A 19,108-nucleotide genomic window follows, 5' to 3' on the forward strand; every position below is an offset into this window, starting at 1 on the left:
TTCCTGCCATATTAGACTATTGTACTTTTTTTTTTTCGAAGATAAGAGTACAGAATGTGATAACCTATTTTAGAGGGAGAAATGGTACCCAGGCAATTTTATGTGCGGGTTTTGCCTTATCCTCAACAACAGATATAGGAGTCAGGACCTAGGATATTTCTAAGGTTTAAAGTTCAAGGACTGAAGTAGAAATTTGAGTCTAGAAACCAACTGACAATATGACTTTTTTTTTTGATGCAGAATCTCATTAGTTGCCCTCGGTAGAGTGCCGTGGCATCACAGTTCACCTCAACGGTCAACTCTTGGGTTAAGTGATTCTCTTGCGTCAGCCTCCCAGGTAGCTGGGACTACAGGCGCCCGCTGCAATGCCTGGCTATTTTTTGATTGCAGTTGTCATTGTTGTTCAGCAGGCCCAGGATGGGCTCGAACCCACCAGTCTTGGTGTATATGGCTGGCACCCTACTCACTGAGCTATGGGTGCCACCTGACAAATATGACTTTAAAAAAACATTAAAATAAGTTTTAGGCTGAAGACCTTTGAGTAGGAGCAGCATCGTGGACATTTGCTCTTTGTAAATAGAAGATTATGGTCCATTTTACTGAAATTTTGCTCTTATCTTACAGTGAAAAAGTCAATACTGTTCCTGGATATGACTTTTTGGTGAATTCTGTCTGGCCAGCAATAGTGCAAGGATTAGAAGAAAAGTTGCCCTCACTTTTTAACCCTGGGAATCCTGACACATTTCATGAGGTAACTCCTCCCACACCTGTCATCTTGATTCTTAAAAATATTAACCTGAGACTTTAGAAAAAGCATTATCTTTTCCTATATGGCCTTGGTTCTGGGGTTTGTTAAAAATGAACATTTGAGTTGTTCAGTGAACATTTACCTTAAGACACATACCTTGTTTTTATAATTTTAAGAATAAGAGCATTTTCTTTTTATTTTTTATTTTGGATTAATAAGAAGGTATGGCTGATTAGGTTACATTATTTGCATTTGTAGGGTGTAAAATGTAATTCAGTTTAGATACAACTGTGATTAGATATGTATGTTATTTTCTAACTTTCCTAAAAATGTCCTAGAGAACATTAAAAGACAGTGTTTTTGTAGTTGTTTTCCATGAAAAATTAAGTTTATATACTTAATTTTGAAGGAAAACAAAAGCATTGATTGGGTTTTAATATATAAATGTTCTTTATAATTAAAAAAATTAGGAAGCTCTAATGTTTATCTCTCTTTAAAAAAAATTATAGTTATCAAGATTTCATAGCTAGGGTTTTGAAAGTAAATTTCCAAGTTTGTTTCCCACTGTGTCATTTTTAAATATGGTACGTAGTGTGATAGGTAAGGATAGAGACAGATGGCCTGATCCAGTCCCTGCTAGTGGGTTGCCCAGTCTCTTATTGCCTTTCTTCCTTTTCATTCCCTTGATTTTGGTTTTCTTTCTCTCACTCTCTTACAATGTTTACATTTGTTAGGGAGAGTTACTTTTATAATTGTGTCCCACCCCCAACAGGTGGCCATACATCCTAACATTGTCCCCAGTAAGTGGGAGCGCACACACACACACACCCATTCTCCCACCCCCCACCTTGAATTGATTTGAGTTTTTCTCTTAATGGGGCATGTATTAGATCGTCTACTGGCTTTATATTAATTAGTATTTAATACATTGGATTCTTGTTTCTACATTCTTGTGATACTTTACTAAGAAGAATGTATTCCACCTCCATCCAGGTTGATACACAAGATGTAAAGTCTCCATCTTTTTTAGTGGCTGAATAGTCATGGTATACATATACCAAAGCTTGTTAATCCATTCCTGGGTTGGTGGGTGTTTAGGTTGTATACACATATTGGCAATTGTAAATTGAGCTGCGATAAACAAGCTAGTGCAAATGTCCTTATGATAAATGGATTTTTTTTTCTTGTGGGTAGATGATTAGTAATGGGATTGCAGGATGTAATGGTAGGTCTAATGTGGGTTCTTTGAGGATTCATATTTCTTTCCAAAGAGGTTGTATTAGTTTGCAGTCTCACCAGCAGTGTAAAAGCGTTGCCTTCTTTCCACATCCACAACAGCAGATTTTTGATTTTCTTATTCAATGAGACAATCCTTTTCTCTTAATTAGGTAGTTTATTAAATGTACAATGATTAATTACTGATGTATTTGGGTCTTATTTGTCCCAGTTTTCTTCCCTCTTTTCCTTCCTCCTGTCTTTTTCTCTACTGTTCCTTTTCTTCCACCTTCTTTGTATTTTAGACCTTTGTGGATTTTTCTTGTGTCTGTATTTTCCCTCTGCTGATTGGGAAGTTTATGTTTGTATATGTGAAATAATCTTAGTGGTTACTAAACAGAATCTAAAGTTCATTGATGTTCTCGTGCCTCCTCCTGAGCAGTACCTAGAACTTAGAACCTTAATGCTAGTCATGCCTTCTCATGGTGTATATTATCATTTCAGGCTCTTAGATGTTATTTTTATTGTTTTTTTAAAGTTGTGGTTATTTTATTTTACAAATAGATAAAAGCAAGACAACAAGAAAAAGAAAGGATTTTTGATATATTTAAATGAGAATTTATTCACATAAACATATAAAAGCTAATTATACATTAGGAAAGATTTATAAGGAAGGGTTTTGGTTTTTGTTGTTGTTTTCTGTTTTAAGGGAATAAACATGCTAAGGTTCCTTTTAAAATAATTTTTTTAAGTAAAGGTATGCTTTCATGACAGTATAAAATAAATCTATTCACTTGCCTGCCAAAGAAATAAAATGTTGATGCTACCTCCTAAGTTAAACATACCTGGCAATTCTTAACTATTTCACAAAAAGACTAAGGAGACTAGGTTAAAAGTGAGGATTTTTCAGCTTCCAAATGATCAAGCAGAAAATGCAAGCTGTCAGCTATAGAATTAATAATAGCAAACACCTGTGCTTTTCTATACTACCCTGTTTCCCCGAAAATAAGACATCCTCCAAAAATAAGACCTACTTACAGGAAAGATAAGATGTCCCCTGAAAATAAGGCCTAGCGCGTCTTTGGGAGCAAACCTTAATATAAGACACTGTCTTATTTTCAGGGAAACAGGGTAGTTACTATACATAATTTACATACCACACTTCCATATTTAACCAGTAAATGAATTCCACTTAACCATTATAAACTGTTAGGTCATGTCTACTATTCTTTTTTTTTTTTTTTTTTCATGTCTACTATTCTTTTAATGGTTTTAGGCAAGTAATTGCAGATACAACAATATGTTTATTTCCTAGATTTGGCAACTGCTAAAAAGACTTTTTAGAACTACATTAGATGCTAATGATAGACCTACAGAGGATAATTTTAAAGTGCTTTTTAGGGCATAATAAATCCTGCAGAAGCCTCAATCTCTGTAATATTGTAAGTTAATAGCTTTATAAATCATAAACATTAAAGTAATATGAGATAATCTAAGAAAAAAAACTCTTCGGGTGGCATCCAGTTTCTTATAGGCTTCTTCAGTGAGTATTAACATGTTCTTAATCTGGGAAGAATTATGAAGAACATCCAAGTCCCTCAGAAGAGCATTCTGGTTTGGAATTAGTGTCAAAATTTCTTTCTGAAGTGTGGGTGCTTTGAGACTTTTCTGAGAAAGTTCTGGAAGAGAGAGTACACTCTCACTTTCCATTTGAAGCACCTGTTTTAGTGTCTTTTCTTCTCCACCTCACTTGCCAGAATTTCAATTTTGTTCTTTAGGCTCTGAATATCCTCAGTCATCAATTCCGCAGTCTCTACTATTCTTTCTGTTTCTTCGTACAGTAATGCCAGACCTTCTTTATTAGCTTGCTCCTGTGCCCTTTTCTTTTCTTTCTTTCCTTTTTTTTTTTTTTGAGACAGAGCCTCAAGCTGTTGCCCTGGGTAGAGTGCTGTGGCATCACAGCTCACAGCAACCGCCAACTCCTGGGCTCAAACGATTCTCCTGCCCTGGTCTCCCAAGTAGCTGGGACTACAGGCGCCCACCACAAGGCCCGGCTATTTTTTGGTTGTAGCCATCATTCTTATTTGGCGGGTCCGGGCTGGATTTGAACCCACCATCTTAGGTGTATGTGGCTGATGCCTTAGCTGCTTGAACCACAGGTGCTGAGCCATCCCTGTGCCCTTTTCACATCTAGTACACTTGACACGTGAGTTAAATCTTTCAGCTTTTCAGGACGGACTCTCAGGGTTTCACAGAGTTGTAGCAATCTTTTCTTCAATAAGTTGAGATGATATAGCATTTCTTCTTTTTCTCTACTACTGTTACTCAAAATTGTTATTTCTGATTCCATTATTGTTTGCAAATGCTTTCTGCTACTCTTTGAAAGAGGTTGCCAGGTTTTTCTTTTGTTGTGTGGTATCTTTATCTGTTTTATATTGGTATGCTTTGTTTGTCCTTCAGAAGACAGATGCTTTTAATGATTTTTATTTCTTTTTGCTGTGTTTCTAACCTTTTTCTCTTGACAACTCTTCTTCATTGTTGATTTTTCTTTTTAAATTTCTTTTTAACTCTTGAGACTTCTTCTTGGAAGTGTGTTTTACCAGGCATCTTGATTGATTTCTCAGAAACACTTCCGGGAGTCATGCTCAGAATAATTCACTCCCGAACCTTTATTGTTTTATATAGTCATCATCCTTTGAGATTCACCCCACCATACTTGTCACTCTTGTTGTTTACTATTCCTTCTCGAATGCCTGGTCTTCTTGGGTCATTTTCCTTCTTCCTGAAATTCATCTGTTAGAAGACTTTTTAGTAAGGCTTTGTCGGTAATAAACTTTTTTCCTTTTTTTTATAATAAACTCTGTGTTTGTCTGAAAATGCCTATATTACTGTTATGTTGAAAAGGTCATTTTACTGGATATAGAATTCTCAGAAGATATGTTGACCATTATATTTTCACTTATGATATGATTAGCTATTTTTTTTTTTTTTCCTTTATTAGATAATGCCTTTTTTCCTCTGGTTGTTTTTAACATCTCTGTGACTTTGATGTGCTAAGCTCCACAGTGATATGTCTTGTATTAATTTCTTTTTGTTTATTATATGTGGGATTTGTTGGGTTTTCTGAATCTGAGAACTGGCTTCTTCTCTGGTTCCAGAACATGATTATCCATTATTTCTTCAATTGTGTTTTTCTTTCATTCTGCTGCTGTCTCCTTCTAGAGCTCTTGATTAGACCCTCTCACCTCGTCTTCTGTGTTTGCTGCATTCTGGATAACTTCTCAGTCTTTTAGTTCACTAATTCCTTCTTTAGTTGTGTGTAAACGTTTCACTTGTACATTGAGTTTCCAATTTTTTTGTCTTAATTTATTTCTAAAAGTTCTATTTGACCAGTTTAGTTTGCTTATTATAGAGAGGAAGGCACAAGGTAGGCATGGAAAGCATGGGGCTTCCTAGACTTCAGAACAGATAAGCAAACAAAGTTGGAGTCTTATTGTCTCAGAAATACCATTTATCTGTTCTCTGGGCTAATTTTCTCATGTTATAACATATTGAATAATATGGTTGTGTTGTTTTCAGTAAATTTTGTTATAATGACTTCTGTCATGTAAAAAAGTAGGGCTTTTAAAATTAGATATCATAGCAGAGTACAATAATGGTTTTCCATGCCAGCAATTTGGGAAGCTTTACATTTACTGTGTTCTGCAGAGAATCATACTGATCATGTTAGATCAGGAAATGTTTCCATTGAGAAATCAATTTTTCCACTAGAGCTTTGACTTTAGAGTTCTAAGACCACTAATGTTTGTAGGGACAGTTTCCATCTGGTATCTGTAAGTTTCTTTCCAGGAATACTTTCAGTTTGAAGCCTTAGTGTAAAGTGTTTCTTGAGAAGTAGAAACTATCTTTGTATTTCTTTCGCATCCTTTCTATGCTGAGGTATAGCTTTATCCCCCAAAGAAGGAATAATCCCTTTCTTTGTCTCAACTCCACACACCTACACAACCCTTAGGGGATACCATAGTGTTGCTTAAAACCAGTTGAGAGTTTAAAACCTATAGTTTTTGCTGCACAGAAATTCTTGTCTAAACACAGGCTTCAGCTTATTTAGGTTAAAGGTTTTTAACATAAAACCTGGAATTGAGTCCCTTTTAATTAAGAAATATATAAAAAGTCCTGCATCTTTTCCATAAATCCCAGGGACTTGGGAATAGAAGACCCACAGAAGGAATGTGCAGCTACAGTTCTTTTTTTTTTTTTTTTTTTTAAGACAGAATCTCACTATGTCACCCTCAGTAGAGTGTGGTGGCGTCACAGCTCACAGCAACCTCCAACTCTTGGGCTTAAGTGATTCTGTTGCCTCAGCCTTCCAAGTAGCTGGGCACCCGCCACAACGCCTAGCTATTTTTTGGTTATAGTTGTCATTGTTGTTTAGCAGCCCTGGGCTGGATTCAAACCCATCATCCCCAGTGTATGTGGCTGGCACCCTAGTTGCTGAGCTACAGGCTCCAAGCCATGCAGCTGCAGTTTTGCTCGGCTGGCTGACAGTCTCGTTTACTTCATAACTTTGTCTCTTAGGCAGGTTCTCTCTGAGCCTAAACAGAAAGGGAAATGTCATCTGTACAGTGGAGGAGAATAAGAACAGTAGTCACACTCTAAGATAGTTTTGTGGCTAAATTAAAATACTTCTGTTCCAAGTGCAGGATGTTGATGATGAATGCTGAGGGAGTGTAGCCACTGCTCTCTGTGGTGGATCTCCCTGCTTGTTTTCATGCTGTCTAATCTCTAAATATGATGTGATTACTCACTCGGTTTGATTCTCTTTCCTTTTTGAAGTTTTTTCCTCCTCCTCCTCCTCCTTGAGAGGATATTGAATTATACCATTTAATCTGCTGTCTATTCCAGCTTTAGAGAGCTGTGCACTAGAGTGCCTGGGTTTCTGGTGAGCTTTGCTATGTGAGATCTGAGCATGGCACAGAACCACTTTGGGTGTTACCACATCTTTAAATGGGACAAAAGGAAGATCTATCTTGTAAGGCCCCTATTAACTCTAGAAACTGATTCTGTGTGTTCATCTTCTTTATCTTGATTATAGTTTTCAGGATGTGCTCCTAATTCTGATTAATTTCTTGATAATGACAGTACCTGTTTGTTCTTATTTTAGAAATATATCATAAGTATGGATTTCCTAAGAAGATTTGAACAGCAATGTGGATCACAGGCCAGTATAAAGAGATTAAGAGCTCATCCTGCCTACCATAGCTTCAATAATAAGTGGAACTTGCCTGTTTATTTTCAAATAAGGTTAGTCATTTATTTACCCCCTACCTCTACCCTTCTGAACAGAATTCGAATGATGGTTAAGGATATTGCCCCCAATTAATAACTCCTTCTCACAGATCATCTATTATCCTCGGGGAGATAAAATTGAAAGTAGAAATTTACAAGCATGGTTGGCAGTGTCTGGCTTGCACAACAAAAAGATAAGTTGGTTTTTTTTTTTTTTTTTGCTGTAATCAGAGAGCTCAGAATGCTAGAGTGGGAGTGAGCAGAGTCCCCCAGTCTCCCACACACTGTACTCTCATTCATTGTGAAGAGAGAGGAAGTAGGAGCCCCCGAGCAGTTCTTTTTTCCATTTTCTCTATTTCCTCATCTCCCTCAAATAATGGCCCTAGCCTACTTCTGTTTTTTTTTTTTTTGTTCATCTGCAGTGTATCCCCAGAGATACACTGGGGAGAAGATATTCTTCTCCAGTGAGGAGAAGCATAGCTTTAAGTTTTCTTTGCAGCTGATTTCATCTATCTGTTTGTGAGAATCCTTGTTATTTTTTCAGCTCCGCTTAGAATCTTTGTGACATTTACCCTCTCTTCTGGAAAACAGCGTATGTTTTTCTTCCAGGTTTCATAGTGTTATCACCTATGTCAATTAGTGATTCTATAAAATACTTGGGGAAGTTTAAGGTAAACCTGTAACACCGTGTGTTGTACTTGAAGATAAATAATTGCCTCTTGAATGAGGTTATGGTAAGTTCCTCCATAGAATGGTGTTAACATTGCATTTTAGTTGAAATGCTCTTTGAAGAATCACAGCCATTTTTGTTTAAATTGCTGAATGCTTTCATTAGTAATGATGCAGTCTGTTCCCCAGAGTTCTGAGGAATAATTACAGAGAGGGAAAGATAATTAATTGCTTGAGATGACTGAGAGTATCTATAAACATCTTTGATAATGAAATCAGTTCTCGGAGTGAAGTAGTAAGGTGCCCTTTCACATACAGTACTGGGTTTTATGCTTAATTTTCTAAGGTCACATCATCTAGTTTGTTGTTCAGTGGGAAATTAAAGGTTTGTTCATTATTCATGAGCTGCACTGGAAATACGTGTTATGTGATGATCAAGATCAAACTGGGCCAAGCAATCTTTTTGATTCATGAGCAGGATTTAAAGTAGTGAAGCACTTGTTCTTTTTTTGCTTATACGTTTGAGTTCTCTGTGGATTCTGGTTATTAAACCTTTGTCAGATACATAACCTGCAAATATCTTCTCCCATTCTGAGGGCTGTTTACTTGCTTTACTTACTATGTTCTTGGCTATGCAGAAGCTTTTTAGTTTGATCAGGTCCCAATAGTGTATTTTTGAAGCTGCTTCAATTGCCCAGAGGGTCCTCCTCATAATATACTCGCCCAGACCCATTTCTTCAAGGGTTTTCCCTATATTCTCTTGTAGTATTTTTATAGTTTCATGTCTTAAGTTTAAATCTTTAATCCGTTGAGAGTCTGTCTTAGTTAATGGTGAAAGGTGTGGGTCCAGTTTTAGTGTTCTGCAGGTTGCCAGCCATTTCACCCAGTACCATTTGTTAAATAGGGAATCTTTTTCCCACTGAATGTTTTTAATTGGCTTGTCAAAGATTAAATAACGGTAATTAGCTGGATTCCATCTCTTGGTTCTCTATTCTGTTACAGACATCCACTTCTCTGTTTTTGTGCCAGTACCATGCTGTTTTGATCACTATCGATTTGTAGTATGGTCTGAGCTGTGGTAGCATGATTCCTCCAGCTTTGTTTTTATTTCTGAGTAATGTCTTGGCTATTCGAGGTTTTTTCTGATTCCATATAAAACAAAGTATTGTTTTTTCAAGATCTTTAAAGTATGACAGTGGAGCTTTAATAGGGATTGCGTTAAAATTATATATTGCTTTGGGTAGTATGGACATTCTTCCCAGCTATGAGCATGGTATGTTTTTCCATTTGTCAACATTTTCAGCTATTTCTTTTCTTAGAGTTTCATAGTTCTCTTTATAGAGATCTTTCACTTCTTTTGTTAGATAAACTCCCAAATATTTCATCTTCTTTGGCACTACTGTGAATGGAATAGAGTCTTTTACTGTTTCAACTTGACTATTGTTGGTATATATAAAGGCTACCGATTTATGAATGTTGATTTTGTAACCTGAGACACTGCTGTATTCCTTGATCACTTCTACGAGTTTTGTAGTAGAATCTCTAGTGTTTTCCAGATACACAATCATATCATCTGCGAAGAGTGAAAGTTTTAATCTCTTCTGACCCTATGTGGATACCCTTGATCGCCTTTTCTTCCCTAATTGCAGTGGCTAAAACTTCCATTACAATGTTAAAAAGCAATGGAGACAATAGGCAGCCTTGTCTGGTTCCTGATCTGAGTGGAAATGATTTCGATTTAACTCCATTCAATATGATGTTGGCTGTGCATTTGCTGTATGTGGACTCTATCAGTTTGAGAAATGTCCCTTCTATACCAATTTTCTTAAGTGTTCTGATCATGAAGGGATGCTTTCAAGTGATCCCATTGCAGGCTGGGCAAGGGATCTGAGGAGAAACTTCTCTGAAGAAGATAGGTGCGCGGCCTACAGACACATGAAAAAATGCTCATCATCTTTAAGCATCAGAGAAATGCAAGTCAAAACTACTTTGAGATATCATCTAACTCCTATAAGATTAGCCCATATCACAAAATTCCAAGACCAGAGATGTTGGCGTGGATGTGGAGAAAAGGGAACACTTCTACACTGCTGGTGGAAATGCAAATAAATACATTCCTTTTGGAAAGATGTATGGAGGACACTTGGAGATCTAAAAATAGACCTGCCATTCAATCCTATAATTCCTCTACTAGGCATATACCAAGAAGACCAAAAGTCTCACCATAAGAAAGATATTTGTACCAGAATGTTTATTGCAGCCCTATTCATGATTGCTAAATCATGGAAAAAACCCAAGTGCCCATTGATCCATGAATGGATTAATAAATTGTGGTATATGTACACCATGGTATATTATGCAGCCTTAAAGAAAGATGGAGACTTTACCTCTTTCATGTTTACATGGATGGAGCTGGAACATATTCTTCTTAGTAAAGTATCTCAAGAATGGAAGAAAAAGTATCCAGTGTACTCAGCCCTACTATGAAACTAATTTATGGCTTTCACATGAAAGCTATAACCCAGTTATAACCTAAGAATAGGGAAAAGGGAGGGGAGGGAGGGGGGAGGTGGGCAGAGGGAGGGAGATTGGTGGGACTACACCTGTGGTGCATCTTACAAGGGTATATGTGAAACTTAGTAAATGTGGAATGTAACTGTCTTAGCACAATAACTAAGAAAATGCCAGGAAGGCTATGTTAACCAGAGTGATGAAAAGGTGTCAAGTGGTCTGTGAAACTAGTGTATGGTACCCCATGATCGCATTAATGTACACAGCTATGATTTAATAAAAAATAAAATAAAATAAAGTAGTGAAACAGCGTTTTATGGAATAAGACTGTGATAGAGAAATAGTGTTTAACTTCCCCCACTTCTTCTGTAGCCTGGATTTGAAGTTGGTTGCCTTTAGATGTCAAATGCCAGCATGTTACAGACGTGGTCCTCTGCCTTTTGTCTCTACACTCTTCTTACCTAAGACCCTGTGACCCAAGCTTGGTCACTGTGCTCTGCTGCCCCACCACTGTCCCTCTGGAGGCCCCGCAGGCTATTTCTACCCATGTGTTCAGCTGTGTCTGAAGCTGTGTTGACTCAGCCAGTTCCCTGAGAGAATTCTTTATCATCACCAGATTTTAGCTGGAGTATTCAAAAGTATTGCTTAACTTTTTTTTAGACTGCTTTATTTTAATATATGATTTTTTCAAAATTATAATTGAGTTATGAAATGTAGAACTTTTTTAGTACATTGTTTAGTATATGTATTTTTATTTGAAATAAATTCAAGTTAAGACTTTGTGGAACTTTTCTATTGATTTTACCACATTGGATTATTTACTCTGAGGGATGACAAGAAGTTCTGCAAACACGGCTGGGGCAGAGTGGCATTGTCATCAGATTTACTTTAGGGTCACTTAAAGTAAACCTAAAGAGGGCAGGTGGTGATGTTTTGACATTTTTCTAAGAAGAAATGTTACTGTTGTGCATCTCAGTAAGAGATTCCTGCTCCTGGATCCAACTGTGTGCACACATCCCAGGCGTCCTCAGGAGAAGAGGTGCCACCCGCACTCTGGTGAACTCAGTAGTACCCTCAACGTCTGGAGACCCCACTGTGTCTGCGTTTCAGTTCTTATTGGGCGTAATGGGATAGTGGTTGAGGAATTAGTTTCTCATAGCAAGAAAACAAATGCAAACGTGACCAAAACAGCCTCAAATTACAGTGAATCATTGGCTGCCTGGAAACTTTGGGTAAGCCCTTTAAATGCCAAAGGCCAAGTTTTAGTTTGGGGGGTGGGGTGTGTGTTTATTGAACTCCCTCTATAGCAGCGGTTATCAACCTGTGGGTCGCGACCCCTTTGTAACAATGAAAATATGTCCTGCATATCAGATATTTACAGTACGATTCATAACAGTAGCAAAATTACAGTTATGAAGTAGCAACGAAAATAATTTTATGGTTGGGGTCACCACAACCTGAGGAACTGTATTAAAGGGTCGCAGCATTAGGAAGGTTGAGAACCACTGCTCTAGAAAGTTACGTACTCTCAGAACAGTCATGATGTGCACTGCAGGTGTCATGTTCCTATCGCCTTACAATGAGGAACCTGTGTGCCAGGAGTCAGGGAAAGGCTGCTTCACTTTGCTTCACTTTCCCTGATTCCTCCTCAAATATGCATATGCTCAAGCTGTTTCTGATACTTCAGAGAGGAGAAGAAACCCAGCACCCATCACTGTTACAATTGCCATTATGTATTTTTATGTAATCTATTATTACTATAGACCTGTGTTGTTCATGGAGGGATATGTCTACATACCTTCTCCAAACCAAACCTAAGAAGATACAAATGTTAATACTTGGAGTTGGCTTTCCTATGTGTGTCCTGTGAGAGTTGCACTCTGGAGCGTAGGATGGCATTTTGTAGGCTTGTGAAAACCAGATTGGCTTTTCAAATTTCACCCAAGCGTTCTCTCTTCCTTTTTGCTACTTTCCAAGGAGAAATATGTTCTGTCGCTTTACTCCTGGAAGTTATTGCACAGCAAAGGTACTCAAGAGGGTGGTCCTGGCTTCTGGCCAAGGAGGACCAGCCATGCCCAGTGCTTCAGACCCTAACTTCCTTATTGCTTTATAGCAGCAGTTCTCAACCTGTGGGTCACGGCCCACAGGACAGGAACTGTATTAAAGGGCATTAGGAAGGTTGAGAACCACTGCTTATAGCGTCAAGCTTTCTGCTTTAATACTGCATACTAGTCCCTTGACTGTACCCCAGATGACATAAGCATCTCCTTACTGCTGGCTCTTGAGGATGCTTCAGTATTTTCCTGGTATAAATAGTGCATGCCATCAGGCCTTTTCTGTACCAAGGCTGATTTACTGTTTTTTAATTGGAAAAAGGTGGGGTTGGAAGTTGAGCTCTCAGCACTGCTTGGTCCTCCAGCTGCAGAGCAGCTCCTTCTGCCATCGTGCTCGTCGTCACCGCCCCACCTGCTGCTGTCCCTGGCTGCCCTCCCATGCTGCCCTCCCATGCTCTGCTGTCTCCTGTGCCTCTCAGCTGCAGTGTGGAGGACGAGCCTGCTGTAAGCTTCACTGGGCAGTCATAGAGCTCCTTTCTTCCACCGTGCAGACCCGCAGCATAGGGAACCAGCCAGTTCTCACGGTCCAGGGCAGCCTTAGTGTCGCCAGCACTCAGCCGATTCTCATGGGGCTCTGTGTCTTATCTAAGCTGCTGTTCCTCTTACTCCTCAAACACTCACTCGCCTTAGCTGAGTCTTGGAGCTGCTTTTTAAAAAGCACATATGTACTATCGGAAACCAAAATTATCAATTGGATAATTGATCTTAAGCATGTGTCAGAATTTGTTGCTAGCAAGGGAACTAGCAGGCTACAGAAGAGTGTGCTGGGAAAGAAAAGTATGGAAATGGAAGAGTTACATAGTTAGAAAACAATGTCTGTGGAAGTGGCTTATTAAAAAGATAAACATAAAAGAGGTACATTTCACAAAATCATAAAAATACATCCATATTTGCTTTTCAAACAGAAGTCAGGGATTGGATGATCTGAGGTGCCTGGCGAACCGGCAGATGTGCCTGATGAGCACATCTAGGGAGCCATGGTACAGACAATACTGGCAGCAGTGACCACCAGCAAGGCCTGTGTTAGTTCAGAGATCAGAAGGGCCCTGAGCAACAAGTCCTGGCTCTGACTGGCTACTTGCTTTCTTAGGGTGCAGAATGTAGCTTTGGCCTAGGCACACTTACTTCCCTGTGGTTGTGTTAATGTAGATGGAATAGAGAAGCCAAAGGCTTAAGGCCTTCAAGTGATTAGATGATTATAAATAGGTGGAACTTACCAGGAACACCTTAAATAAAGAGTTAAGGGGCTGTTCGGTTAAGAAACATGGGATTGGGCTTGGCGCCTGTAAGCTCAGCAGCTAGGGTGCCGGCCACATACACTGAGTCTGGCGGGTTTGAACCCAGCCCCGTCCTGCCAAACAACAATGATAACAACTACAAAAAAAAAAAAAAAAAAAAAGAAGAAGAAGAAAAGAAAAGAAACGGGGTTGGTTATGGTTCAGAACAGCTACAACTAACAGAAACCTTACATAATAGTAGTTTGTCAGTATTTCTTGTGGAGTACAAAAAAAAAAAACGGAGAGAGAGAATAGGCATTCCAAGCCAGATTTACCAGCAGTCCATGCCAGGAAGAACTGTGAGGAGAATGACTGGGGAAAGGCACCTAGCACAGTTGCACATACTAATTTGTGTTCTTGTATTCTCAGATTTAGAGAAATAGCAGGATCCTTAGAAGCAGCACTTACAGACGTACTGGAAGACGCCCCAGGTAACTTCCTTAAAGTGATAAATAGCAGAATGTCTCTAAATTTGTTTGTTAAGCTCACCAGATTATCCAGATCTTAATACCTGAGGGTACTTTGATCTTTTTCCATCATATAGGAAGTTGGACCTTAAAGACACTTAGTTTCACTTCTTTTTTTAAATAAGGTAAAAAGAAACCAATTTTTTAAATTCCACAAACCTTGCTTCACAGAGATTATAAAAAGGATACTTTGGGAATCTAGTGAACAGACCTTATAAGAGGATGTAGCCTTGGTATACTTGAGAAAGAGCTCTTTTCTGTAGCAAACTGGCTGTGATCTGCCCTCCTCCCAGGGAAGATGTGCTGGTCTGTGGGTAAAGGGTCAGGGTGTTCCCCTCTTGTTGGGAAGGGCTCACAGCTGGCCCATGTGCCATGGCGAGGCCCCTAGCCTGTCAGGTCACAGTGGTGGTCTTCAGAGGCCAGTTTTCAGAATCACCCGTAAATCAAACATTAAAAAAAAAAACTAACATTAGATCGTAGCCCATAATTGACTGAAATTCCTTAAACATGTTTTTTCTCCAGCTGAAAGTCCATATTGCCTTTTGGCTTCTCATAGAACATGGAGCAGCCTCAGGCGGTGCTGGTCAGACGAGATGTTTCTGCCCCTGCTGGTGCATCGTCTGTGGAGACTCTCTCTGCAGATTTTGGCGCGCTACTGCGTGTTTGTCAACCAGGTAAGGGCTGGCTGTGTAGCTCATCAGTAATCAGTACTGATAAAAATTAAAGATACATTATGCTGAGTACTTAAATGCCATGTTGTCACGAGAGCTTGAGAGCAAACAGACTTCTTTTTTCTTTTTTTTTTTTTTTTTGAGACAGAGTCTTATTATGTCACCCTCAGTAGAGTGCTGTGGTGTCACAGCTCATAGCAACCTCCAGCTCTTGGGCTTAAGCCTCAGCTTCCCGAGTAAAACGCCCCACTATGTTTTTGTTGTTGTCATTGTTGTTTAGCAGCCCTAGCTGGGTTTGAACCTGTCAGCCCCATTGTATGTGGCTGGCTCCTTAATCACTGAGCTATGGGTGCAGAGCTACAGGCTGACTTTTTTTTTTTAAAAAAAAACTTTTATCACCTTGGTAGAGTGCTGTGGCATCACAGCTCACAGCAACCTCAAACTCTTGGGCTTAGGCGATTCTCTTGCCTCAGCCTCCCTGAGTAGCTGGGACTACAGGTGCCTGCCACAATGCCTGGCTATTTTTTTGTTGCAGTTTGGCTGGGGCCGGGTTTGAACTCACCACCTTCAGTATATGGCCCTACCCACTGAGCTACAGGCACCACCCACAGGCTGACTTGTTAAGTGTGTGTCTAGCTCTGTCTCTGTTTTGTCTTCACTCCTGCAAACTTGACCTTTAGGAGTCACAGAGTGTTTTGTCTTATTGAGAAACACCACCCTGACAAATCCATTTTCCTTCTCAAAATCCAAGTCTTTGAAGTGCCTCCAAATTAAGACAGAGATGCTCATTTTAGTGAAAGCGATTAGAAATTGAAGTGTATGTATTTTAATACTTACTATTCGGAAATTTAAAAATACTATATGAGCATTGAGATAAAAAGCTAGTAAAATTAATCATTGTTTTTTGGAATGTTCCTATTTTTTCCTTTTTCAAATAGTCATACCCTGATGACTTAGTAATACTTTGCAATCTGGATCCATGAGAGCATGGGTATAGCGCAGTGCTGAGCGCAGGCCCTGCCAGTCCCTTGCCCTAGCCTCTGTCTGCAGAGCTGCCCTGCCTGTGGACAGTCTCAGTGACAGATACTCATGGAAACCAGTCATCACAGTGTGAGAAGTATGGAAAGAGAGTTATGTTCTTTAATAAAAAGGCAACATGAAGATAGCACACATTGAAAAGAATATAATCTTTTTTATCTGGAGGAGGAGAGGAACGTGGTCACCTTCTTTCCTTTTAATCAACAAACGTAGGTTCTGGAGTCAGGCAACATCATACCTTGACTCTTCCACTTTCTACTTCTGTGAACTTGGGAAAATTAAGCTGAGTCTCAGATTCTCCATCTGGAAATGGAGAAACAGCTTCTATTGTGTACATGTGACTTTTATGAGGATTTATTTGTGGATAGAAGCCCCTGGCAGGTAGTGGGAATTCAGTGGAATTTAGTTCCTCTTTCCTTGCTGCCTTCCCTCTACTCAGAAGGGTCTCGGCAGACTGCCTGGTCCATCACCATTTCTGAAGACCACGTGTGGTTCCTAGGATACTGGGTTAAAGGCCTGCACCTGCCAAGTCATGCATTCTTGCTAGCCAATGATTCTCATTTTACCTTGAGTACCACTAGCCCATTCTCTCATTGAGATAGTGTACTTCCCTTTGGACTTTCCTTTGCATAGAATATGTTATGCAGAGAACACTTTGTTGTTTGTATTATTCAAAGCTGAATGAGGTTTGGGTTTTGATTTTCTTACTCTGATTAATTATAATTATGAATTTATTAAGTAAATTTTGTAAGTTACTTACCTAATATAGTTAATTTTTTAAAACCTATCATGTTCCAGAAATTAACTTTACTGTGGTTGGGACTCAGTCATTTCCTTTTTGCATGTTATGTTGCACTACCAGAGGTTAGACCTGTGTTTAAGAAGGGCAGATGTGCACAGGGTTACAGTGTGTCCTTGTTCCACTCTTCCCTCCTCATCCTACCTGTGGAGATACGATGCGTGTTCCTTCACTAATAAATCTGTACTGAATGCTTTGAGACAACTTGTGTCTATGAGGAGTCGTTGACTTCATATATGTATATGTGTAATGTACATGTATCTTGCTGGCGTAAAAATACTTGGTGAAATCCTTTTTCAGCTTTCACTCAGGCCCATTTCTAATGAAAGTGCCAAGGAGATCAAAAAACCTTTGGTAGCTGGTAGCAAAGAACCTTCCCTTGCCCACGGAAGTACTGAAGACCAAGGAGGCAGTCCTCCAGAAACAAAACCTGTGGTCTGTATCTCCAGTGCTCAGCTTGTGTGTGTGGTTGCAGACCTGGACAGGCTTCAGGAGCAGGTAAGCTGTGTCTCAGAGGGTGCAAGGTGCCTGGTTCTGGGTTCTCACAGAAGGCAGCATATGCAAAAGGCAGATGCCCTCGAGAGAGAGCTCTTCTTCATCTCCCTTCTGGGTGTGCTCATTCCTTTTCAGCAGCAATGGGACAAGCTCAGAGCAAAGTCATGCTCCACTTTTTATTTTCATTACCTCTGCTTACTCAGGCACGATCTTTAGTGGCTAGATTCTCATTATTTTATTATTTTTTTTTTGTAGAGACAGAGTTTCACTTTATTGCCCTCGGTAGAGTGCCATGGCGTCACCCAGCTCACAGCAACCTCCAACTCCTGGGCTTAGGCGATTCTTCTGCCTCAGCCTCCCAAGTAGCTGGGACTACAGGCGCCCGCCACAACGCCCGGCTATTTTTTTGTTGCAGTTTGGCCGGGGCTGGGTTTGAACCCGCCACCCTTGGTATATGGGGCTGGCGCCCTGCTCACTGAGCCACAGGCGCCGCCCGATTCTCATTATTTTTAATTCACATTCCCAAATATTTTCTGTTTACTGTTAATTGTCAGCTATCTTTTGAAAGTGCTAAAATATTAAATCATCTTCCTTTTTTTCTCTGTAGGTCCCATATGTTTTTGCTTTTAACGTTAAGAGAACTTGGTGGGGTGAATTCAGTGATTAAATCCTCTGATACACAATTCTGCTTTTCTCAAGTTTAAATATTTGGTGGTGTTTGAATCAATTCTATTTTGAATAAAAGCAGTTGTATGTTTTGAGCAAGAATATGGCCTTTATTGTGAGCTATTTTTGTATTACAGAGAGCCACAGAATAGCTGATATTTCTGCTTATTTTTTTATGCCTGTGAATAGCCATGAAGCCATGCGGTCTCCCATGTTGCTTAAATCTTTTATAGTGAAAGCATTAAGACTGTTGCTTTTCTGTAATGAAAATTACTGAAAGTTTTGATTTTAGTTTCGCCATTCATTATCAGTATTCTTGAGTTTGTATATGCAAATAGAATTGCCTCTTCCTTTGAAAAGTAACTGAAATATAAAGTGCATATTTATTTCAGCTTCCAGAACTCTTGGAAACAATCAAGCCAAAACTTGAAATGATTGGCTTTAAGAATTTTTCTTCTATCTCAGGTAAAAATGAATTTTCAGACTCAGCAAATCTTTGAATAAAAAGTAATTTAAAGTTTCATAGACTGTAGGATATATTTAAATTAACATTTTCTTTTCTAGTTGTAAATCCTTGGTTGTTTCTCTATTCCGTTCTGTGATAGTAATATACCTAAATAAAACTTGTTTTAATTCTGTTAATTTGATTTGATTTATTAGACTATATGCTCCATTACGACAGTAGGAAGTTTATATCTGGGCCTGGATGGAACGATTAAATCCAATCTTTATATTTCAACAGAAGCCCTCAAGGATTCCCAGTATTCCTTGTCAGCTTCTATGCCTTCCTTGAGCAGCAAGATTGTTAAAGATTTAAGTGACTCTTGCTTCAGCTACCTGAAAAGTGTCCTGGAGGTTCCCAGGCTTTACCGAAGAACCAATAAGGTCAGCACCATTCCTTGAAAAGAACTCTGAGGTGGGAAAACAAGTATTAGAACAGCCAGAGATAGGGGTAGCTGAGACAGACTTAATTTCATCCTGTTTTGTGTAGGTGGGCAGGAAGGTGCTCTGGACAGAGGAACTGTGCGGGTGGACTTTGGAGTATGATCTTTTTCTCAAGTCTTTTGGCTTTAAGAAATAGTACTTTCTTCAAAAAAAAAAAGCACTTTAGTAACATTCTTAAGTCCTATACTTTTTTGTCGTCATATT

At 39.1% G+C, this 19,108-nt stretch overlaps 1 protein-coding gene and 1 pseudogene across 5 annotated transcripts in view; one reads left to right on the forward strand and one right to left on the reverse strand.

Moving 5' to 3' along the window:
• COG2 (component of oligomeric golgi complex 2) overlaps window positions 1–19,108 on the forward strand; it is a 67,841-nt gene that overhangs the window by 43,602 nt on the left and 5,131 nt on the right. For 4 of the 5 annotated variants that reach the window (XM_053604583.1, XM_053604584.1, XM_053604585.1 and 1 more), the window contains 7 exons: window positions 625–751; window positions 7,128–7,267; window positions 14,193–14,254; window positions 14,813–14,964; window positions 17,099–17,296; window positions 18,352–18,424; window positions 18,702–18,844. In XM_053604583.1, coding sequence (XP_053460558.1) covers window positions 625–751; window positions 7,128–7,267; window positions 14,193–14,254; window positions 14,813–14,964; window positions 17,099–17,296; window positions 18,352–18,424; window positions 18,702–18,844 — 895 coding nt within the window. The remainder of the gene's footprint in view (window positions 1–624; window positions 752–7,127; window positions 7,268–14,192; window positions 14,255–14,812; window positions 14,965–17,098; window positions 17,297–18,351; window positions 18,425–18,701; window positions 18,845–19,108) is intronic. The other variant, XM_053604587.1, reaches the window with a different exon arrangement.
• On the reverse strand, window positions 3,389–5,231 carry LOC128595594 (centromere protein Q-like; annotated as a pseudogene).

This window comes from Nycticebus coucang, chromosome 10, assembly GCF_027406575.1.
Source record: "Nycticebus coucang isolate mNycCou1 chromosome 10, mNycCou1.pri, whole genome shotgun sequence".
Taxonomy (NCBI): Eukaryota; Metazoa; Chordata; class Mammalia; order Primates; family Lorisidae; genus Nycticebus; species Nycticebus coucang.